This window comes from Chrysemys picta, chromosome 4 (genome assembly GCF_011386835.1).
Source record: "Chrysemys picta bellii isolate R12L10 chromosome 4, ASM1138683v2, whole genome shotgun sequence".
NCBI lineage: Eukaryota > Metazoa > Chordata > Testudines > Emydidae > Chrysemys > Chrysemys picta.
The window spans coordinates 62,732,453-62,756,379 of record NC_088794.1 but is presented as its reverse complement, the minus strand read 5'-3'; the positions used below and the strand labels follow the sequence as shown (position 1 = coordinate 62,756,379).

Sequence of the window (23,927 nt, the reverse complement as noted above, 5' to 3'; positions counted from 1 at the left end):
GTCCTTTAGTGCAATGTCTTGGGCTACTTCATGAGGCCTCTGTTTTTCTGATTCCCTCTGCTGTTCATTATGCCTGGCCCGATTTCTATCTCAGTGCCCCATTCCTGTTCTAACCCTGGTCAGCGACTGGCACCCAGTGAAGTGGTTGTGTGATAGACAGGAATACCCCACCCCAACGGGACAGCCCTGAACCGGCACCCATGTTCTTGTCTAACTCTCCTCCAGCTCATGTCTTCGTTTGTGAAGATTACTACTTTGCACTGTCCTTAGGACCAGAAGGGTGGCTTGAGCCAGTTGTGGCGTGGCTGAGAATCATATCTGCTGCTTGGCCAATGCTGTGCTGGTCCAACCCCCCAAGTCTATTATTATGAATTATTTGTTGTATTGGGCTAATGGCTCAAGGCCCCGACAGGCTGGGCATTGTACAAATCCATGGTTAGAGACAGTCCCTGCCCCAATCTCAACTAGACAAAGGGTGGGAAGGAAAACAGGCACATAGAGAGTAAAAGTGACTTGCCCAAGGTCATCCAGCAGCCAAGTGGCAAAGCTGGGAATAGGCCCAAGGCTCCTGACCCCCAGTCCAGGTCCTTTGTCCAGCTGCCTTTTTTTCCCCTCTTCCAAGAAAGCTGGTTAGTGTCGGATCTGTAACTCGATGGTGAGATCCTGGGGAAAGGCTGCAGGGCTGGCATTCCAAGGAGAGCCCAGACAGGCGGTTTGGATAGAGACCCTTTTCAGCTTATAGCTCTTCTTTAAACAGGCTGGGACTGGGTGCCTGGCGGTGGTGACTTAGTTGCCTCAGGCTAATGTTTGTACAGCACCTAGCACAATGGTCCATAACTAGGGCTCCTGGGCACTACAGTAATACACGTCTCTGTTTGGCCCAAGCCGCGCCTCCCAGTCTGTCCTGCTGTTTTTAGCCATGTCGTGTCCTGCTGTCTCCCAGCTACTGGAGCCTTCCCCCACTGCCTGCCCTGCCAGCCTTTCACTGACATGTTTAGCTACACACTGCAGTGTGGACGCAGCCTGCTTTTCACTGTAGTGTGTCGCTACACGTCCCCTAGACGCTGCCGACGCTGGTGTGCAGCGTAGACATAGCCTCAATCTGCTCTCCCCAGCCCCAGCTCACAGTTCTCGCTCTCGTTCCCTCTGCGTTCATATCAGGCAGCTTCCTCCTCCAAGCTGCCTGGACCCAGCCAGGGGGGTCACTGAGAGCACAGGAGACTGGCTCCTGGCTCTCAGTTCGGGCACCCTGGCTGGGCCTTGGCTGCTTGGCATCACCCACAGCAACCCAGAACTGCACGTGCAGGGAAAGTGCTTGTGAGGCCCAGCCTGGAGTGGACCCAGTGCAGCCAGAATCTTTGGAGAACTGAGCTGCAAAAATCCAAGTCTCAGCTGAGCATATGCAAACCGCAATTTTTCAGATGCTCATAACTTGGCCAAATATGGGCAGATTTCTCCAGGGATGGCAAAAGGCACATTTCTAACACCCTGTCAAACTTCAAGTCCCTGTCCCAAAGCAGGGAGGTGCTAGAGCTTTCCAAAAAGAGGCTCAGAATTTTTTAATGTGGGAAAAACAAGGTATTTTTCACTAGCCTTCATCTCAGAAGCAGCTGAACTGTTTTGGCTGAAATCCTCCCTCATCCCCCACAAAAATCAGCTTGGAGCAGACACCCACATGAGAACAGCAGCCCTTCTGCTGCGGGAGTGAGGAAAGGCCTGTCTGGAGCAGGCTTGCAGGAAGCAGTCAGTTGATCCTTGCCCAAGAATGGGCAGGCAGGGCAGTGGTTTAGAAAAAGCCCTCAACATCCATTCCTCCAAGTGTCTGTGACCAGATCCCTCTTTGTGGAGTTTCCCCAGCCTCATTCTGCTAGCCATAGGGCAGCAGAGTGTGCCCACAGGACACGGGGCAGCCCAGGAGCCCTGGGTGATGTCCCTGTGTGGGAAGGCTGAATTCATACTGCTGGGGTGTGGGCGTGGGTCTTAAACACCCAAGGAGCTGCCCCCTTTGGGGTCCTGGCCTATGTTGGCTGCCAGCTGGCACAGCAGGGAACCGGCCCCAGAGCGATGCCAGCCCAAAGGGGCGATGCGGCTTTGGCCTCCAGGCTGACTGCCCTCCTAGAAGATGGGCTGCGCCCCATGAACCCAAAGGGAGGTGGTCTAGGGTCAAGGCTCTTGGGAGAAAGAGTGGCTCCACCGGTAGGATTTCAGTCCTCCAGATCCTCCCTCCAGCCCCCCTGGATCCCTCTAGCTCCGCCCCTCTGGCCCCTCCCTCTTCCCTCTGCCCCCTTTAGCCCCGCCCTCTCCCATCCACTCCTCCCTCCCCCCCTTCTAGCTCCACCCCTCCCTCTCCCCTCCGGCCCCGTCTCACGCCCTCGGCCCCTCCCCACCCCTCGCAGGCCGGTGTCGTTGGGGCGGGGGCTGCCCCCGGTCCTGCCATGCAGGCCGGGCCCCCTGAGTCCCGCGTCTCCCGCTGGCTGCGGCGTGGCACCGGCCTCCTGGCGCACCTGGTGGCGCTGGGCCTCACCCTCTTCCTGCTGCTGCTCTCCCGACCCGGCACCAGTAAGTGGGGTGGGGGCTGAGGGGAGAAGGGTTAAGGGGCGGAGGCTGGGGTAGGGGAGGCATGGTTTGGGGAGGGACTTGAGGGGGGCAGGGACTTGAGGAGGTCAGTGGAGGGGCTGGCTGGGGAAAGGGTTAAGGGGGGTAGGGACTGGGGTGGGGGGCTGGGGTAGGGGAGGCTGGTCTGGGGAGGGGGTTGATGGGGGTTTGTGGAGGGGCAGGGATGGAGTGTGGAGCCAGGGGAGGGGAGGCATGAACTAGGCGGGAGGCTGGGTGGGCCCAGGTGAGTGTTGGGGTGAAGCTGGATGGGGGGCGATGGAGGGTGCAGGGGCCAGAGGAGGTGCGGTGGGAGAGGAAGTGATGGGGCTTTAGGGATGCAGCAGGCTGAGGGCGGGGAACACAGGGCCAGAGTCAGGGGTTCCCTCTTAGTAATTACTGGTAAGTGGGCTACAGAGCAACTGAGCACCCTCTCCCAAGCCTCCACCCTGCTCCCTATAGTACAGTGCCCCCGTGTTGGGGCATTGGGGTCTGCACTGAGTCAGTTCCCAACCCCCTTCCGGACCCCTCTTCCACTGTGGAGAACATCCTCCCTGTCCTGGGTCTCTGAAATGGGGTGTCGTCCTTCCTGGGACTGGCCAGAGCCCTTCCTGTCCCAGCATTACCCATGTGCATGTCTCCTCTCACCCCTGGGAGAGGGAGCCAGGGGCTGGAGAGCAGGAGCCAGCAGTTTTATTTCTTGCTCTCCACTGTGTTGTCAGTCGCTCCTCTTCACGAAGATGGGTGACACTGGCTTTTAAAGTGCGGAGGGACCTAGCGGAGAGTGGGAGGAGAAGGAGGAAGTGTGCAATTATGGACCACTTAGTTTTTCAGCATCTATGAAGTTTCCCAGCATGTCAGTTTCAGCATTCCCTGTGTTTGGGTCAACTCTCTGCTGTTAGAAAAGGTCCATGCAGGGCCGGCTCCAGGCACTAGCCCACCAAGCATGTGCTTGGGGCGGCGCCTGGAGGGGGGCGGCGCGGCGGGGCGCTCCTGCCTGAAAGCGGGGCCGCGACTGGGCTCGCCGCCCTCCCCGCGGCGCTCCGGCCGCCGGGGGCTCCCCGCCCTGCTCCCGGCGCTCTGGCCGCCGGGGAGAGTGGAGAGCCCCGGTCAGGCTCCCCGCCCTGCTCCCGGCGCTCTGGCCGCCGGGGAGAGTGGAGAGCCCCAGTCGGGCTCCCCGCCCTGCTCCCGGCGCTCTGGCCGCCGGGGAGAGTGGACAGCCCCGGTCGGGCTCCCCGCCCTGCTCCCGGCGCTCTGGCCGCCGGGGAGAGTGGACAGCCCCGGTCGGGCTCTCCGCCCTCCTCCCGGCGCTCTGGCCGCCGGGGACTCTCCGCCCTGCTCTCGGCGCTCTGGCCGCCGGGGAGAGCGGAGAGCCCCGGTCGGGCTCCCCGCCCTGCTCCCGGCGCTCTGGCCGCCGGGGAGAGCGGAGAGCCCCGGTTGGGCTCTCCGCCCTCCTCCCGGCGCTCTGGCCGCCGGGGGCTCTCCGCCCTCCTCCCGGCGCTCTGGCTGCCGGAGAGAGCAGAGCCGCGGCAGGCTCGCCGCCCTCCTCCCGGCGCTCTGGCCGCCGGGAGCTCTCCGCCCTCCTCCCGGCGCTCTGGCCGCCGGGGGCTCTCTGCCCTCCTCCCGGCGCTCTGGCCGCCGGGGAGAGCAGAGCCGCGGCAGGCTCGCCGCCCTCCCCCCGGCGCTCCGGCCGGTCGGGGATTGCTCGGCGCCCTCCCCTGCCGCGCCTAGGGCGGCAAAAAAGCCAGAGCCGGCCCTGGGTCCATGTGGGGGGGTGGGGAGGGCAGGAGAAGTTGAGTGTGAAATGGGATGTATCTGGGAAAAGCTGCAGTGCAAAGACTCTGGTCAATGTAACATTGTTTAAAAGGCTGCACTCACCTTGGCTTCCGCTCAGTTTGAACACGCAGTAGTTTTGAAGAACCACTGATTAATTCTGAGAAGGGATATTATCTCCAAGGATAGAAATAAACATTGCCAAGGGTGGGGGTGGGGGTGGGGAGAAAGGGACTGAAATGCTGTATTCCACAAGCCTTCCCAAATCCATCAGGAAAACAGGATTCAGACCAGAGCACCAGATAGTTCAGTGCACCCTCCATGCTTGATTGTCCCCATCAGGCTCCACAGCCAGGGGAGAGGAAATGTAATGGTGATAAGAAGTGCTCCGGTACAGAATGGGTGAATGAAGCATCATTTCCTGTTTAGTGCTAAGTGTTGCCCCAACCCGAAGTGTTGACTCTTTCCTTCCCAGGTCTGTTTTCTTGGCACCCTGTCTTTATGTCTATAGCGGTAAGTTTATTTTTTTTTTTCTGTTTATCTACTAGAAATGTCCCCGGGTTTATAGCTGCTTTGGTTTGCTTTTGGAGACGTTAGCAGGTAGCTCTGGCTTCCCTCCCCCGGGGTCCCACTCGTGCAGATGGAGCCACCCTTAGCAGCATGCACTCATTTGTCCTTGTCGGATTCAGCCCATGATCCATTGCAGCAAGTGCTATCTTCCTGCGTACTTGCGTGTCCTAGCTGGCTCCCATTCACTCCCGAGGTCTGGTTTCCAGTGTTTCAGTCGGTGGATGTGGTGGTTGGAGAGAAGCGCAGACTCTAGAGCATCTGATCTGGTGTCAACAATGAATTTATTCCCCACATCTTTAAAGTAGGTGCTCTCCTGATTGGCAAAATGCCCCCAAACAGTAGTTCTTAGCCCTGCGCAAATGGCTGCTTCCAGATGTGGTTCAGTGTCAGTTTGGAGTGAAAGCTGCTGTGCCAATGGCTGAGAGCGAGGGTTCAGGGGTGAAGGGATCTCGTCTGGAGCAGAGTGGGAAGCTTGTGAACATCAGTAAGAGAAGTGTATCTGGGAATTCTGAATGTACAGTGGGAGGCAAGACCCTCTTACACTGCCAGGAGTTAAAGATGGTTTCCACTATATATGAAATAGATGAGAATTATTTATTTTGATTGATTAAACTGGCCACCAGTTACAATTTTCCAAACACATTTACACTAGTTTAAAAGCATAGCTAAATGAAAACAATGAAAAGGCAAATTCTAACCCCCGAGAAAACCCTCTTCCCATGACAGGCCTTAGGGAATAGCTGGATCCTGCAACATTCCCTGAAGGTTTAAAAATAATAATAAAAAGTGGGACACGTATTCGAGCCTGGAATGCCCTGCTTCTGACCTTTATCTCCCCCCACCCCGCAGAATAGAAACATGGGGGCTGCAGGAGCGTATCCCACCTGAGCTCCACTGGAGTGGGAGGAAGGTCTCGAAAGTCCCCAGGAACATGCAATAGGGGGCTTTTTAGATTCAAAACAACCCCTGGAAAGAGGCTGGAGGTGGGTGTAGCGTCCGCATGTGACATGCTAACGCTGCGGCAGCGTCGACCTGCCCTGCAAAGCCCTGACGCTGATGATGGGAGCAGGAGTGTGCATGATTTGCTAGGATTGAACTAACTCACAGGGACAAGGCCAAGTTTCCCAGTCCCCCCTTATGTACGCTGAGCCCTCTCGTCACTGGTGGTGGCGATCTCATGGCTCTACCCACGGTAGTGGCTCATGGCTGGAAGTGTGAACTTTTCCTTCTACCCCTAAAGGCCCCTTGTGCTCTTCTGTCTCTGGGCTAACGTGCTGTCCCACTCAGGGTCCTTGGCCAGTGTTCCTGCTGGGCAGGGTGGGGGGCAGCCGGGCCTTGTGTTGCTAATGGTCTCCTGTGTCCCCAGTTCTGCCTCTGCCTACCCGAAGCCATCCTGCTCTTCTCGCCTGAGAACTCGCCGTTCTGCCTTTGCTCCCGCCAGGTGAAAGTGTGGCTGCACTGGACCGCGCAGACGCTAGTGGTTGTGGCTGCCACGCTGGGCCTGGCCTTCATCATCTCCAGCAAGAATCGGAGCGAGCTCCCGCACTTGGTTTCCTGGCATAGCCTCCTGGGAGTCCTGACTCTGGCTGCCACCTGCGGGCAGGCTCTGTGCGGGCTTAGCCTGCGCTTCCCCCAGCTGCTGAGGATCTCCTCTGTGGCACGGCTGAGGCTGTACCATGTCACATGTGGCCTGGTTGTGTGTCTGCTGGCCACCTTCACTGTAGTCCTCGGGATTTGCTCTGACTGGTTCCAAGCACAGATCAAAGGGGTAGCTTGGTATTTCTGCCTGGCACTGCCCTTCTACCCTACCCTGGTGATCATGAACCAGACCACGGGCGTTCACCTACCGAAGAAAAGGGTGCGTGTCTGAACTCCGGCCTCCCCTTCTCCTTGTGCCTCTTCCCACCCCAGGTCTGAGCTCCCACCTGCCCATCCCCCTCTCTTCTCCTCCCGACCGCCCCCCCCCCCCGGGTCTGAATTCCGGCCTGCCCATCCCCCCTCTCCCATCCCACCCCCCCCGGGTCTGAGCTCCTGCCTGCCCTTCTGCCTTCGTTCCACAGTGCACGGGTGCATTGTGGCTAGTCCCTTCACTCCCTGTACTAATGAGCATTTCCCCTTGTGTTTTTAGCAGAGCTGCCCTGTGGGCGTAGGTCCTGAGCTGGTGGATCACAGCTAAGATAGACACTTAATGTCTTTTTGTTCAGGTTTTGTACCCAGGGCTTGATTTCAAGCTCCTGGCTCACACTGGAGTCCCTGCCCCTTAGCACTGCAGCTCAGCTGGTCCTGCCCCTGGATGAGTTCCTTTGCTTTTGGGTTCAAAGCCCTGGCCCATCTTTGCAGGCAGAACTCCACTGGCCATCTCTGCTTGTCGTTCAACCCCTGGGGCTGCTGGGATTGTAAATGAGGCAGAAGAGCTCCTGGGTGCAATAGGTCCCAGGTTCTCTTCAAACTGGATTAATTATTGTTCCTAATGTTACTCTGGGCTTCCCATTGCCCTCTCCCCCTGCGATGCCCCCCAGCCCTGTCCCATGCAGGCCCTCACAGAGCCCCAGGCTTTTCCTAGGCAGGAGGGTTGGATTTTGTGGTAGTTGGGCCCCCCCAAGGGCCCAGCAGGCTGAGGGAGCAGTTGGAAGGATATGGGGCCTTTTGCCTGGATTCTCGCCAATGTGGGGTGTGAAATGGGCCTGTGTGAAATGAGTTGGTGGTCTAGCTATGCCTGAGGCATGCGGGTAAGCACCTAGATCCTATGGTGAGGATAGCGCCATAGACAGGTGGCATCGGGTGTGGAAACTTGCACTATTGCTGCCCAGGCTGTACCCATCCAGTGGGTAAGCAAAGGTCTTGGCTCTGCATGGTCTCTTTGACAAACACTGAGTTAACTTTAGCCAAGGATGGGGTGGGGGGATCCTGGGGAGGTGGTTGCTTGGCACCCTCCATGTCCTGTGAAGCCCCCTCAGAGAAGCGGCTGTTTCAAAGGCCAGTTGCAGCACTTGACTTCTGCTCTTGATTGTCCCCTGCTGCAGTGGCAGGTCTGTATCTGCGTGTCGCTTTGGGGCAGAGGCCATGGGTTAGCTCAGTGGGTTATAATGGGAAAGAACCAAGTTTGCAGTATCCCTGGGGTTTTCGAGGGCTGGGGATGGCTTTGCAGGTGTAGCCCAGGGGTAGGTTTACTAGCTGTGGGGGCTTCGTAACTCGCAATGACTTGGTCTTTGGACCTGGGCTCCACTGAAAATTTAGGTCAGCATAATTCCAGAGCTTGCGAGCGCCATGGCTGTGCTGACCGCACCCCCGGTGTTGACACAGCTGGGGTGACAGAAGCAGTTTTTCATCAGGCTAGCTACCATCACTGGGGTAGGTGGTGTTCCTATGCCAATGGAAAAGCCCCTTCCGTCTGTAGGTTGCATTGACACTGCGGGTGTGTGCTGGCATTGCTGCGGTGATGGAGCTGTGTTGCTATAGTCCCCATAGTGTAGACGTAGCCTTAGTCAGCAGCAAAGCTCCTAGGACCATGTTTGGGGTGGGAGCTGATTGACTCACACTGTTCCCATGTTTAACCATTTCAATGGCAGGACTTGCGGCTGGCGACTGTCTCCAGTATCTCAGGGAAAGTGTCCCACTGGCTTGCATTGCATTTTCCTTTTGGGGGTGCTGCCTGTTCACCCTCTTCCCTTTCCTCCGCTGCTGTCTCACCGGCATCCAAGGAACCTGCACAGCTCTGGGGAGAGGCCCCTGTTTGGACGGAGTGCTTGGTTAAATCACACATTTAACCCCTTCTTTCGTGAATAGTTGTTGGGGTGGGGCAGTTGTGGAGGGGATGAAGGACCACAGCAGAGAACAGGAGCCTGAGGTGCTAACTAGCTGGCACTGCACCAACAGAATGTCCAATGTCATGCCCCCCACACCTCCCTGTATGCGTCACCAGTGGGGTTTTCACCTGGGACCCTCAGCACCGCAGCCCTGGCTAAAGAGTAGATCTGCTAGGCTGCTATCCTTCCTGAGGATCAGCTACTATGCTAGTGTGGGGACACATGCAGTGAGCAGACTGTCACTGCATGGGTGGGGGTGGCAGCAGGGGCAAGGCAGATGTGCTAGCGGGGTGGAGACCCATGGAAGGGCTGTGATACCCTTTGATGGCTCTTGCTGTGAACATGCTGCTGAAACCCTTGTGCCGTCTTCTGCTCAGTCCCACTCGACTGGAAAATGAAAGAGCGTGCAGATTCTTTTGTGCACTCAGGGTTTGGTTGCCAGCTATCCTTCCCCTCCCCAAGGACTGACTCACTCTTTCTGAAACTCCACCTGCAGTGTCACTCTGGATTAACCCTGCGAAGCTGGCAGGAGCAATCCTTGCACTTCCCAAGCTCAGAACATTCCTCCTTTTAGCTGCTTTCTGAGCGGTTCTGGCTTGTTTAACCCAACTGAATCCCCTCTCTCTGTTGTGTCATGGGTCCAAAAAGCCGGGCCAAGTCCCTGCCCTGTGGGCTAAAGGCATTGGCTTTGCCTGCCGCTTGGCGGTGGGAATGTCTTCCATCTCAGGGAACTAATGAAGTACAATTCAACATTGAAGCCTCATCTGGAGTACCGTGTCCACTTTTGGGCCCCACACTACAAGAAGGATGTGAAAAAATTGGAAAGAGTCCAGCGGAGGGCAACAAAAATGATTAGGGGGCTGGAACACATGACTTATAAGGAGAGGCTGAGGGAACTGGGGTTATTTAGTCTGCAGAAGAGAAGAATGAGGGGGAATTTGATAGCTGCTTTCAACTACCTGAAAGGGGGTTCCAAAGAGGATGGATCTAGACTGTTCTCAGTGGTACCAGATGACAGAACAAGGAGTAATGGTCTCAAGTTGTAGTGGGGGAGGTTTAGGTTGGATATTAGGAAAAACTTTTTCACTAGGAGGGTGGTGAAGCACTGGAATGGGTTACCTAGGGAAGTGGTGGAATCTCCTTCCGTAGAGGTTTTTAACGTGAGGCTTGACAATGCCCTGGCTGGGATGATTTTGTTGGGGTTGGTCCTGCTTTGAGCAGAGGGTTGGACTAGATGACCTCCTGAGGTCCCTTCCAACCCTGATGTTCTATGATTCAATCCTGAATGCTGACAGCCACGTTCCTTTCTGGTTATATGGAGCCTTCCACATGCTGGGTGCTTCCCGGTGTGACATGGGACAGCCATGCCCACCCCACCCCGTGAACTCAGGCTTTGGGTGCTGGGGACGCGAAATGTGTATGTACAGCTGCACTCCAGCTGAGAGCCAGTGGAAGGAACTTGCCACTGCATGGGAGCTGGAGAACCCGACCCGGCTGTCTCCCTGCAGCATTGCCGACCAAACCAGTCAGAATCTGGACTGGGCTTTTCTTTAGTGCAGGGCCACGCACCAGGATTGTGCCCTACATGTCTGTAGCACCTCGCACAATGGGGCGCTGACCTCGGGGAGGGCCTCTGGGCACTATACAAATACCGAACTGTCCCTGCTTTGTGTTGGGATGGAAACCTGTATAAAGCTGCTGCTTTCTCAGAGAGAACTTCTTAGGAGAGCTGCAGTCCAGGACCTTGTTCTCTGCCAAACAGTTTCCATCAGCAGCTGCTGTTCGCAGAGATGGGCCAGGTACGGTTGGGGTTTGTACAGTAGCCCATTGTCTGGCACACCATGCTGGCATGCAGCAAGCATCACAGTATCTGACTCCATAGACCTCATTATGGCACATCTTGTTATAGATCTTAGCAGGAGTGGAAATAAACCAGAAGCACTGTAGCCTGAGGGAGAGCAGACAGACGAGCGGCTGCGTTGGACTGAAGGTTGCTAGGGCAGACGGATTGGGAGGGGTGCAGATGGAGCAAAGGCTCTCTGGGCCTCTCTGATCACATCCCACACCTGCTGGGTTTTGCTGTTCAAACTTTGATTCCAGCTTGCTGAGCAAGCCAGCATTCTGCCCTTGTGATTGCCAGCTTCGGGGGGAGGGGGTGACACTGGGGATGGGTAAGAGAAAATAGTCCATCTAATTAGACGTGTCTAAAAGGCACACAGAGAAGTTCGTCAGCAGCATGGGGTGGGAGGGAGAGACAGAGCAGGATTTGGATTCTGTTTGAAACACAATAACTCCAGTGGAAGAGGGTCAAGGTAAACTAGGGCACAAATGGTTCATTTTCCATTATCTCAGTCTCCAGGTTACTTTAGATCATGCTGTGGCAGAGGGCTCTTCACCCTTCTATTGCTGTCGTTGTCTGTCCTCTGCATTTCAAATAGCATTGTAATGGGTAAGAAGTGTTTGGCATCTATATGGCTGGTGCGTTTGTGTGCGCTCTTAGCCTGTGTTGTGTGTTGAAAATGCAGCCCTGCAGTAATTGGGGCCCAGTCATGGAATGTAATTCTTGTGTGTAACAATGAAACCTCAGTCAATCCCAACCATGCCCAATGTGTGCTCTGTTTGTGGTGTATGCAGATGGCATGTGGCATTGCTGGCAGGGTGGTACTGGAGTGCCATGACTGTGCCTGTGAGGCACTGAGGGCTCGTGGTGCTGTGAGCTTGAAGCTCAGCCATTTGTGTGTGTTATCTGGGATGGGACATGTAGGATGAGACAAGATAGTGTCTGAAGCTGAAGCCAAGGCCTAAAAGTCAGATCTGGCTCCTTTCCCCATTCTGCTGTTGACACATGTGACCATGGGCAAACACGTCACCCCTGTGTGCCAGAGTTTCCCATCTGTAAAATGTGAGGAACACTTCCCTGACTCGCAAGGCTGGTGGGGGCTAACTGAACTGCCTAAGCCCTGGGCGACCTGAACACCAGTGGGGGTGGGCTCGAGACAGGCAGAGTGTTGGCAGGAAGTGATCTGGCCTCATTCATTTCTCCAGGGCAGGAGTGCCCAGGCACCATGCAGCTGCTGCAGAGCCAGTGGGTCTGAGTGAAGAGTGAGCAGCACTGCACCTTGTATGGCACCTGGCATCAGAGGCTCTCAAGCACGTCACAGCCACTAATCACTTAATTCTCATCCCCCCCCCCCCCCCCCGGGTTATTTTTATTGCCATTTTACAGCAGGGCAAATTGAGATACAGAAAGGGAACAACACTTGCCCAAGATCCTACAGCTAACCCAGATCTCCTGATTTCAATCCTGCTGCTCAAACGACTGGGCCGGGCCTGAGATGGAAGGGAAGAGAAGGCCCAGCGGGCGGCACTGAGGATCTAGAATGGCCGTGTGGAGGCGTCTGCTCATGCCCCCTCTGATGGGCACCAGGATGGCAGGGAGAAGAGGAAAATCAGCTTCTGCCCCGCCCGTGAAGAGGGGGAAAGCTAGTGGGTCCCAGGGGATGGCTAAGACAACATGGTGACCAGATGGGCTGTTTCTAGTACTTACATGGTCCCTATTGCTGGAGTGTGAGCACCTCACACTGCACAACTCCCTGTGAGGTGGGCAGTCCTGTTACTCCCATCGTTTCTTTGTGCTTTTGCACAGATAGGGACCTAAGAGACTTGCCCAAGTTTGCCCTGGCCGTCTGCAGCAGGGCAGGGAATTGAACCTGGGATCTCTTAAATGTCAGGCTCTGCACTACCCTGGCCCCTCCGTCCTTGCATCACAGGGGCTTGACACATTATCACAGTCTCGTCCTTACGCCACAGCAAAGCCCTGTGCCTCCGGCACTTCGCCGGCCAGTGATCCGTGCTGGTGAGCTGGGGGTTCCGAAGGCGGCCCGGCCTGCACGCGCCTGGGATAGAGGCCCAGCTGCCCCGAGGAAGTGCGGCGTCGCTGTCAGCCGCACGGACCAGGGCCGGGGAGCTTGGTGTGATGTTTGCCCACACGGGGGAGCTGTTTGCAAAGGCTTCCTGGAGGGAGAGCTGCCAGAGCTCGCCTGGGTATTTCGCGGCTCGGCCATTGCAAGCTCGTCAGTCTCGCCCCTGAAGCCTCCTGCTCCAGTTGCCGGGAGCGGCTGCTGGGTCTGGAACAGGGTGGGCGAAAGCTGATGTATTCCTGCGCGGCGGCAGCTCCGCTAAGATAGCTGGAGGGAAACCGAGGGCTGCAGTTCTGCCAAGCTCGCCTCTCCTTCCCCCAGACCATGGGCCCCTTTCTCCCCCACCCGAGAGCACCAGCTCCCGCTCCTGACGCTCAGGGCTGGCACCCAAGGGCTCTGCCTGTGTCGCTGTCATGGGGCCGGGCCCATCAGGAGCTTGGAAGTTGGCCTTACAGATGTTGGGGGTGGGGTGGGGAAGTGATTAAATAATTCATAAAACAAAGTCAGCCAGAGGTCACCCTAACGGCAGCATCCAGCCAGCCAAGGAGGGAAGATGAGGATTAGCTGAGGGACCCATGTCCCCTCTCTCCAACTGTCGACCCTCCAGTACTGTCCAATCTGGTTTCCCAGGGCCTTGCTTTTGTGGCTGCTCTGGTTGTTGGGGGATGAAAATTGTGCCATGCTGGGACTAGCTATGTTTGACCTTAGGCCAGTGCCAGATTCCCCCCCACTAGACCCAGGGATTGGTAACAGATACAAAGGTCGACATACCCCCGGAGATAGTGGGGAAGGACAAGATGGTATGATTGTGAAGTCCCGTATCTTGCAACAAGCCAAGGCTAGTAATGCTTCACTGGCCGGTATGTCTGCTTTAGGCCTGGAATGCATTGCCCAAGCACTGGTCCTGGATCACTCCTGAGAAAACATCCCTCCCTGGGGTGCAACTCAGCCTCTCTCCCTGCCCCCAGCACATTGGGATCAATTGATCTATGGGACTGATCTGGGCCATGGTACTGTAATGTCTGAGTAGTAACAATCATTACTATATTGACCCTTGCAGACCCCTGTGGGATGGGGAAGCTTTGTTATTCCCAGGGTCTCTCTCGCCTCCTTCCCCTCCTCTCATAGTTAAATTGTCAAAGTCAGTCCTGCAGAGTCCTGGGTGTTAGTGCTGGCAGTTCCCCCGGCCGGGCAGCATGGGGTGGTGCCCCCCTTTGCCCCTCCCCCCCTCCCACAGTGTGCCTGCCGTTTGGCCGCTGAGCCCAGCAGACTGAGGTTTGGCCCCAAACGCCAGCTTTGACAGACATGCAGACAATGGAGCTTGGCAGGGCCTATCAGGCAAGTGAACAGCGCTGCTTGGCCTGCTCTTTTCAGCTCTCAGGGAAAGTGCTGCCCCTCGGGACCACGCAGCGTTTGATCTCTGGCCCCCTCTTTCACTCAGCAGCCCGAGACATGGCCTGGCTCATCTCCTGCGGGGCGCTGGGATTTGCTCCTGTTGTTAGAAGGCTCCGAGTCGTTTTCATCCCCTGCATAGAGCATACAGGAGCACCGACCGCACTCCTACTCAAAACAGCGCCTCTGATCCCATGCTCCTTGCGACTGGAGTTCTGGGCCCAGGCCTCTGGTGGTGGAATCCCTCTGCTGTTCCATTGTAAGGAGCCCATTGCCCTCCAGCCTCTGCCCAGCCCCACGGAGTCTCCCTGGAGTCCAGAGAGGGGATGCCCCCCTTCACGCTGTTGCTGTGCCACTGAGTTAAGCCCTCTCTGGTGACTGCTTATGCAGAGGGTAACATGCTTGTTTCAACTCCCCCTTCTTCATGCAGCCTCCAGAGAGGTGATCTTGGGGGCTGCGAGGCAGTGATGGAAGCTCCTCTGTTTGACCCATTGCAATGGGTGTTACAGCTGTGTCTCGTGGTCCCGACCGGGAACAGGGCCACCTTGTGCTAGATCCGTTACAAATGCATAGGAAGAGGAGGAATGGAGGCACTAAACAGAGCAGACGGAAGGGGAGAGAAAGGGATACACCATACAAGCAGGAGTTGGAGCCCTGGGATTCAGTGACTTGCCCAAGATCACCCAGGGTGTGGACCCAGCCCAACCCATCTAGTGCCTTAACAGCCAGACCCGTGTCCTTTTATACCCCATCTGATCTTCACCCAGTGCTGTGAAATGGCCCTGTTTGCACTTTTCCTGGAACATGTCAGCTGGCCCCGCCTCCACTGCTAGCTGCCCTGCCAAGTGCCCTCTAGTGCTCCGGACTCCTCCAGAGTACACCAGGCCTTTTAGTCAGTCTCCCCTGCACTGAGGGGTTTTGGGGGTTGTACGTCGCAGGCTCAGCCCATGATCCAGCCTCGCGCTGTTTCTCAGCCTGGCTGTTGGAACATCATCTAGCATGCCTGTCCCCATCTCTCCCAGGCAGAGCCTTGCTGGGGTCCAGCTGCCATCTCGGGTGTCTGTCTTGCCCTGAGGTTACCTGCCTCCCAGCCAGCGTCTGGACACGCAGCAGCTGGAGCAGCCCTGGGCACTGCTGCCTCCCATGGCAGCCACAAAGACTCTGCTCGCAGTCCCACATCATTCTGTAATTGGAGTGTTTGGGGGAGCCTGGGGTGCGGGAGTGAAAGGGAATGAGGTCAGGAGCAGCCTTTTCCCCAGGGTGGGCTGGGGCGAGTTCCCTTCTTTGGCCAGGGAGCCAGTTTTATTAGGAACCTGGTAGCAGAAATATGGACCAGTGCACGTGTGTGTGCCCAGGGGTCTCTGTGCAGGGGTACCTATGTGTGTGGCATAGGTGCATATGTGCAGGGGTGGTGGTGCACGAGTGTATATGTGCAGAGCTTTGTGAGTGGTGTATATATGTTGGAGTGTGAGGGAAAGTGTACGTGGAGGTGCCTCCATACAGATGGACCCAGGCAGGTGCATGTGATGTGGGAGAGAGAGTGCACAGCTGGATCTGTCAGGATTCTGAGCAGTCTGGCATGGTTTACATAAAATAGAGAGGACCCCCAGGCTGCCCTAAATTATGCCATGACCCAGGGCGATGGTGCCCCTGCCATGACCCATATCAGTCCCCAGACTACCCTGGAACCAGGAAGGCACTTTTGCCCTCCCAGCCCCATGGCTGCAAGAAGCAAAGGCTAGGACTGTAAGGCCCCTCATTCAGCCCACCACATTCCATGTTTCCAGTGGGGTCCCACAGGGATCGGTTCTTGGCCCTTCACTAGTCAACATTTTTATCAGTACCTGGAAGAAAACATAAAACCACCACTGGTAAAGTTTGCAGATGACAAAGATTGGGGGCGTTGTAAATAATGAAGTGGACAGGGCACTGTGACAGAGCAACCTGGATCGCTTGGGAACAACCTAACAATGTGTTTTAATATGGCTAAATGTAAGTGTCTCCACCTGGGCACAAAGAACATAGGCCACACTTACAGGATGGGGGGCTCGATCCTGGGAAACGGTGACACTGAAAAAGATTTGGGGGTCATGGTTGATAATCAGCTGAACATGACACTGTGGCCAAAAGGGTTAATGTGATTGTGGGATGTAAAAATGGGGGAATTTTTAGTAGGGGAGGAGAGATTATTTTGGGAGAATAAAGAGGTTATTTTACCTCTGTATTTGGCACTGGTGTGACTGCTGCTGGAATCCCGTGTCCAGGTCTGGTGTCCCGAATTCAAGAAGAGTGGGGTCAGAGAAGAGCCATGGGAATGATGAAAGGATTAGAAAACCTGCCTTAGAGTGATAGACTCCAGGAGCACAATCTATTTAGCTTAACAAAGAGAAGGTAACAAATATTTTAAAAAGGCTTCTTCAGTCCAGCAGAGAAAGGTATGGCAGGATCCAATGGTTGGAAGTTAAAGCTAGAGAAATTCAGAGTGGGGATAGGTGTAAATTTTTAACAGGGAGGGTGATTAACCATTGGAACAACTGACCAAGGGTCATGGTGGATGCTCCATTACTGACCATTTGTAAATCAAGACAGGATGTTTTTCTCAAGCTCTGCTCTAGGAATGATTCTGGGGCAGTTCTCTGCCCTGTGTAACACAGCGGGTCAGACTAGATGATCCCAACGGTTGCTTCTGGCCTTGGAATCTATGAATCAGCTTTGATCACTCAGCGCAGATGCTGAATCTGGGCTGATCAGTTTCACCTCCACATTCTTGCTGGGTGCTCATCCCCGGGGGGTGAGGGGGGATGTTTACATCGGTTTCTCCCCTAGAGCGAGCTGGTGCACAGATGTCTCTGTGTTGGGTTTTGCAAACCGTTCTCTTTTCTATTTATCTCCCTCCCCCACACCCCACATCTAAGCGTGGCACCTGCACCTAGCTGACAGCATCCTTTCAAGTTTCCCATCCAGGAGGAGCGTTTGAAACCCCAGCAAGAATGAAGGTGGTGTTGCTGCCAGATGATGTTATGTCTGTGACAGCTCTGGCGTGCTGCGCACTTCAGGCTGGGAGCAGTGGCTGGTTGATGTACAGGCAGAGCAGGAGCAGAAGTAGGTTGGGGGGGGAAGCTCCAGACAAGTTTCCTAGGAAACAAGACAATAGGCCAGGGACTTGGTCACCAAAGGGGAGAGTGGCATGGAGTGCTGGGAGGGGAATTCCTAACAGAGGAAACTCCCAGGGTTCTCCCTCCCCGCTGTCCCCCTACATCCCTTTCTCTCTCAGGCTGCAGCAGCTGGTGTCTGCTTCTCAGCTTGGGAGGGCGTCTGGATATTCTGAGAACAGAACTGCCCCAGGAGCTCCAGCACAGAGCCAGACACCAGCTTGCAGGTCCAGCCAGACGATTAGAGTGTGTGGAGGGGATCTTTGGACAGGAGAAATGTGGTAGCTTCCGTAGGGGAAGCAGTAGCGAGAGGAGCCTGTGCTAGCGGCTGCGGTGCCATCGAGGTGGCCTGGCTTCTCTTCGCGTTATATCGTCACCGGGGGAAATTCTGCAGCCCCTGATGCTGGAGGACCTTTGGGGGTGGGGTTGCTGTATTCCAGAGCTCATGTGAGCAGAGGCTGCATGGGGGTTAAGGTTTGGTGCTGCAGGGAGCTCAAGCTGTTTGCACACCTGCTGCACTAGTGTTCAGAGCACAAGGCAGAGGATGGATGGGAGGGGTGAGGTTGAGGAGCCATGGAACAGGCCTTCCCTTAGGCCTCACTCTGCCGTAGGGCAGGCGCAGCTTGGCAGCCACACGTCTGCAGTTCATTAACGTGGGGCCAGGGTCTCTAGTAATCCCCATGTGGGGTGGGGTATCTTGCCTGGTGCTGATCCACTCAGCATCCCATCGCTGCCCCGAGCAGGCTCAGACCTCCAGCCGGAGGTGCCTTGTGAACGGGAGGCTTTGGGGGTGATGCGCTGCCGTGTAGTTAATCATGATTCTGAGGCAAACCACATCCTGTTTGGGGCAGCTCTGCCGGGTGCACGATTAGGCCAGAGAAGCATTGGGGGGAAGGTGCATTCAGCACAGGTCCTGAGCGATGTAACTTCTTCTGGGCTCAAATTCAGTGCAGTGAGGGCTCCTTGCTGCCATGGCAGCGCCTTGAGCCACTTCTGTGCTGGGGGGCAAAGTGGACGAGATGGCAAGGGCACAATCCAACTCTGTAGGAGTCAGCTTTGCAGGCAGGACAGGCTGGCTTTGACAGCCTGCTAACCAGAATAATTCTGTGTGCATGCACATCTTCCCCCAGCCTCCGGCTGTCTCTGCCATGTCTTGGTCCTGCCTCATGGGTGGGTGCCTGCTACAACAGGTCAGCATCTCATGCCAGGCATTTGGGCTGCAACCCTACTAGCCTGCCCCTGCACTGTCACAGGCATCCTCTCGCTTGGCTCCTTCCCCACTGTATCTGGGCTCCCAAATCCACCCCACCCATACTGCCAAAGCCTTCTCCAGGCCTTCGCCACCTCCCGCTTGGACTACTGCAGCTTCCTCTTCTCCCTTCACATGCCTGTCCTGCCCTGCCACTCCCACCATATCACATCACCAGCCCTGGGCCTCACCTGTACCTCCTTCCATGTCAGCTCCAGCTCCTCACCCTGGCCTCCTAGGCTCTCCGTGGCATCCTCCCCTGCCCAGGTGCCTCCTTCAGCTTCTCCCTGCATGCCCTTCTCTGCCCCTGCTCCCCCTTGCACTCTGCAGTTGGTTTCCCACCTCCCACTTAAGCTTGGAACAGCTCCTCTTCTGATGTGTGCCTAGAGGCTTCAACTCCTCTGCATTCCTTCCTCTGGCCTTGCCTTCTGCTAACCTGCCCCGGGCCCGCCTGTCCCACGTGGGTGCCTGACCCCAGCAGGGTCACTGAATACACAGGCCACCATTTCTAAGCCGTGGGGCCCAAGCCAGGGGACCTGTCTCTCTGTGGTGCTGGGCACTCCCAGATCCAGCCAAAATCAGTGGGAGGCGGGGTTGCCTACCTTGAGGCCCCAGGTGTGGGGAAGGCTGCGATTTGAGGCAGAACCCGTGCAAAGCACAGTGGTCTGGGTCCATCTGAAAGCCAGAGGATGCCAGATATGGCGAGGTCCCCTGAAATGCTGGAGAAGGGAGAGCACTGAGCTACTGGGCTCCTTCTGGCTCTGTGTGTCTGTGTGCGCATGCGCTGGGTGGGTAGGGAGGGCAGCGATCCTAGTCCTGTGTGCCTGGCTCCGAAGTCATTTGTGGGGCCCAGGTAACATCATCCCAAGAGACTTTGCAGGTGCAGTGACGTTGTGACACCTCTGGCAGGGGGAAGCCCCATGCCTGTGGCTCATTTTAGCCCTAGGCCCTGCAGGAGGGCAGGTTGCTTAGCCAGGGCTGCTCCCTCTCCCCAGCTGCTGTTTCGGAAGCAATCATGACTGTGACAGAGAGAAAAAGAATCCACCCCTAAAACCCGGCACAGAAGAGTACCTATTGCCCCTTTCTGACCACAGGCCATGGGGGAGGGAAGATGCTTTTTAGTTCCCAAGAGGAAGGGAAATGGGAACCTCTGCAGAGTCTACCGGGCCTGCAGGAGCAGCAGCAACATAAAAACCCTTGCCCAGAGAGGATAAATTAGGCATTAATATCATTGCTAAAAGGTATTATCCCCTTCATATGGGGCTGGCGCAAAGCCCTTCTAATACCTGCCAGAGCTGAGTGGATTTCTGCAGCAGGGATACAATGCTGCCTACCTATTCATCCACTCCACAGAGCAGCTCACACAGGGCCCTTAGCTCGCCAGGGTGCCCCGAGATCAGCACTGCTGCTGCCCAGGATTTGGTTGGCACTCTGGAGAGAGAGTCTCAGAACCTTCCCATGAGCAGTAGCAAGGAAAGGGAGGTCTGTGCTCCTCCAGAGCAGCTGTATCACTGTGCTGCACCCAAGCCACCGAGCAGCATTGGCCCTATGGGCCCCAGATCCTGCAGCTCCCATGCCACCAAGCTGCAATGCACCAGACCTGGAAATGGGTGCAAGGAGGGGTGCAAACCCAGTGTTGGTCTCCAAAGGTAGAACTGTTACCTGGCTTTAGCGCTGACTGTATTAGCAGGCAGGGCACAGACAGTGATTCCAGCAGCCATGGGATGGGAATGCTGCTCATTGGAGAGCTCCATCTTTGGGGCATGGCCTTTGTCATTCTGTTTGTGCCCCCGCAGGCTCCTGGGTGCTGTAATGGCTATAATAGTGTTCGGCTGCCAGGGCCAGGAGGAAGGAGCCCAATGTGTCTAGTATGCGTCTCTCAGCAACGTCTCTCTCTTTGCTTGAAGGGTCTCTGGAGAAGCCTGATAATGTATTAACTCCAGGGGCTTGGTGAAAGGGATGCTAACTGTGGAGCTGCCCAAGGGAGAACTGCTTTCATAGCACAGGCTCTGCTTTAACACAGGAGGGAGTGGCAGATAGCAGATGTTGTGTAATGATTAGAGCAGAAGGACTGGGGGTTAGGAACCCTGGGTTCTACTCCCAGCCCTGGAAGGAGAATGGGGCCAAGAGATTGGGAGTGAGGTCTACTGGGTTTTATTCCTGGCTTTTCCACCGCCGCTCTGTGAGAAATTGGCCATTTCATGTCCAGGTCCCTTAATGCTCCTGTCTATTAAATAGGGATAATACGACTTCCCTCTCCTTCCTGAGAGCTGTGAGGAGCAATCGTGGCTAGCCAAGTCAGAGGCTAGAGATGTGAAAAATGTGATTGCATATGGGCTGGATGATTTGGAAGATTCCTGGGACTCCTCTCTGAGCCACAGCCAGACAGGGGGCTCATTTTTAAATCTGGAAGCCTGTGTACCACGGCGGTGGGCAAGACTAGCTCAGGGCACTCAGGTGGATGTGGCTGATGCGCTGCCTTTCTCCAAGGTCAGCAGGGCCGGCTCCAGGCACCAGCCCACCAAGCTTGTGCTTGGGGCAGCACCTGGAGGGGGGCGGCGGGGCGCTCCGGCCCCCGGGGAGAGCGGGGCCACGGCCGGGCTCGCCGCCCTCCCCCCGGCGCTCTGGCCGCCCACCCCCCCCAGCGCCCCCCCCGGCCGCCAGGGGGAGAGCGGAGCCCCCGCCGGGGCTCGCCACCCTCCTCCCAGGGCTCCGGCCGCCCTCCCCGCCCCGCGCCCTCCCCCCGGCCGCCAGGGGGAGAGCAGAGCCCCCGCCAGGGCTCGCCACCCTCCTCCCAGGGCTCCGGCCGCCCTCCCCCCGGCCGCCGGGGGGAGAGCGGAGCCCCTGCCGGGGCTCACCACCCTCCCTCTGGGGCTCCGGCCGCCTTCCCCCGCCCCCTGCAGGGGGGGGGCGGCCGGCGGCTTTTTTGCCTGGGGTGGCAAAAAAGCCAGAGCCGGCCCTGAAGGTCAGCTCCACCTTTCTCCAAGGCTCACCTGGGGAGGGGGAGGGGATGTGAGGGGTTCCTCCTTAGTAAATGACAGGGAATTGGCAGGGGCTGAACTTGCTCTTTTCAGAGGGTGAACGTGCCCAGGTGTGATGGTCCCCCATGTGGGTGTGCATTCTCTTCCCAGCCCCCCACTGCTGGCTTTCCCCTGCAGCTGCTCTTCCTGCCAGTTCCTAGCAGCTCTAGGGTGACCATATTTCCCCAAGGGAAAATAGGGCACCATGTGGAGCTGTCCCGAGCCCTCTCCCCATGCAGGGTTGGCCTGAGTTGCTCACCCAAGCCCCGCCCCCCCCAAAGGGCTGGCAGAGTTTTTTGTCCGAGCCCTGCCTCCCCCACTGCACAGAGCTGGCATTGCCACTAACTCCCCACCCCCTGCATGTTCCTCTGCATCCCACTTTTTTTTGGCAAAACTGGGCATTTGTCCTGTTTGCTCTTATCAACTGATCAACTTGGCAAGAATAAATGAGATAAATGCCCATTTTGGCAAAAAAGTCGTGACGGCCAGGACAGGGTTTAAAAAGCAGCTGGCACCGTCTGTTCTTCTCTGGGAAGCATCCTTTTTATGACTGAGTTGGTGGAGAGACCCACCCTGTCCCCTAACAGATCAGGGTTCACACCTAGAGTGGGCAGCCTCACAGTCACGTGCACACACAGAGACTGAGGGCCAGGGGTCAGCGCTGGACACCTCACTACTAGAAAACCGTCAGCACATAGGGGAAAAATTCAGGGAAGAGCCAAAGAAATGAGTAGAGGGCTGGAGGGGTTTTCTCACGGTGAGAATGGAAGGAGCTAAACAGATCTAGCTTGGCTAAGAGCTTGATTTGCCATCAGTTCCCATTAGCTTCCACTGGAGTTGTGAGCACACTGCATCTCTGCAAATCAGGCCCTGGGGGAGACATGATAGCATGCTGCAGGTATTTGCATGGGCTAAACATCAAGGAAGCAGAGGCACATGGGGGAATTGCTAGGAGGGCCTGGAGGAAATGAAGAAAGCAGAGTATTACAAGAAATCTCTTAATGGTGGATAGCCATTAGGCTGTGGAATAGCCTCCCAAAGTGGCAGGGATGGAAGCCAGGTCTCAGAGCTCCCCTCGTGCACAGACCCACAAACAAATGCTGGTGTCCAGTGCAGTGGTCACTGAGGTCACATCCAGGGGAACAAGCTAGCCCAGCACTACCGGAATGGCCACAGAGCCATCGTTAGCTGCGGTGTACAGAGGGGTCTGGCAGAGAGCATGTGTCCCAGCAGGCTGCAGTGTTTTCTCCATACACAGTGCTCCCGTCAGTCGGCACCAGTGACTCCATCGCCTTTGACATTTCTTGGCATTAATGACTAGAAAAGATTTTACCTTCCAGCACCACACACTGTCTCCTGAGCCGCTGGCGTCTCCCAGCCACAAGCACGAGCCGCCCTTTGAATGGGCCGAGCTGCTGTCAGCTCAGATCAATCACTCCTGTCAGCGCAGTGGGAAAGGGGAACATTTACCCTGATGGGCCTGTTGGCACCTTTGTGATGAATGCACAGCCCTCTCAGAAACGTGCAGACAGAAGCAGCGGGGTCCTTCCATGCATCACACTCCCAGCCCCCACCCAGTCATGTCTAGCCCTCCGGCAGGCATAGCTCTCAGTCTGTATGATGCAGTCATCAGTTTTGCTGCATTAGCCTTTCGCTTTTAAAGGCTCAAGTTAGATTCTGCAAGCCTACGGCCAAATTCTGCTTTGGCTTCCATCTAGGCCAGCCCTTATGCACCAGATCTTCTGGGCCGGCAGAGCTGCACTTTGTACAGGGGTGTGTGTGTGTATAAGGTACCTTTACACACGGTAGGACAGGAAGGTGGGATTGCAGAACCACCGTGCTTGTTCTGTGCCTCTCTCTTGGGCATCTGCCAGTAGCCAACGAGGCTGGGGTGTGCATGGCTTGGGGTGTGTGAGGTGTTTGCGGGGTTGATGTATGTGCAGTGTGCATGTGGTGAGTGTTTGGGACCTGTGTGTGGTGTGTGTGTGTCAGCCGACCCTGCTCCTTACTCTGGTGAGACCATGTTTGAAGAGAGGCAAGTACCACAATAAACCCTGTGGCCTGAAGCCTCAGAGAGCCGAGTGCTCACTATTGACCCCTGTTGGTGAGTAGTAGTAGAGCAGCCCCAAATGACCCACACACTCCAGCTGGGCAGGGGCGCTGTGTGGGAGGGAGCTTTCTGTCAGCCTCTAGTGGAGAGCAGCGGGAATGGACTGAATGGGCCCAGCCTTGCTGGCATTTTAGTTATGTGGCAATTTGGGGTGTTTTGGTGGAAATCCAGGTACGTTGTGAGTTTGAGGGCAATAGAATGCAACTGACACTGCTGGGAGATGTGAGGACAAGAGAGCAGCAGCAAGCGTGCCTGGAGTCACCCTGCCCAGGACTGCAGTAAGGGCAGAGAGCTAAAGGGAGAGAGACAGTGGGGCAGTGTGCAGAGTGCCTGTCTCGGGGGA

At 56.3% G+C, this 23,927-nt stretch overlaps 1 protein-coding gene across 2 annotated transcripts; it reads left to right on the top strand.

Annotated features, from left to right (window-relative positions):
* The first annotated feature begins 2,306 nt into the window (after nucleotides 1-2,306).
* Nucleotides 2,307-11,338, top strand: LOC101939790 (probable transmembrane reductase CYB561D1). Of its 2 annotated transcripts, none has more exons than XM_024111727.3 (3): nucleotides 2,307-2,559; nucleotides 4,841-4,878; nucleotides 6,302-11,338. In XM_024111727.3, exons 1-3 carry the CDS (start codon nucleotides 2,436-2,438, stop codon nucleotides 6,803-6,805), a joined length of 666 nt encoding a protein of 221 aa, XP_023967495.1. In that variant the 5' UTR covers nucleotides 2,307-2,435; the 3' UTR covers nucleotides 6,806-11,338. The 2 variants fall into 2 exon arrangements, with proteins under 2 accessions (XP_023967495.1, XP_023967496.1); XM_024111728.3 differs by having other exon boundaries at nucleotides 2,309-2,559; nucleotides 6,377-6,806.
* The last annotated feature ends 12,589 nt before the right edge of the window (nucleotides 11,339-23,927 follow it).

Excerpts from the sequence above, each read along its gene's own strand:
- LOC101939790 (XM_024111727.3), top strand. The coding sequence starts at position 2,436 with ATGCAGGCCGGGCCCCCTGAGTCCCGCGTCTCCCGCTGGCTGCGGCGT. Across the intron at positions 2,560-4,840 it reads GCTCTCCCGACCCGGCACCA|GTCTGTTTTCTTGGCACCCT; the intron begins GTAAGTGGGGTG and ends TTTCCTTCCCAG. Across the intron at positions 4,879-6,301 it reads CTGTCTTTATGTCTATAGCG|TTCTGCCTCTGCCTACCCGA; the intron begins GTAAGTTTATTT and ends CTGTGTCCCCAG.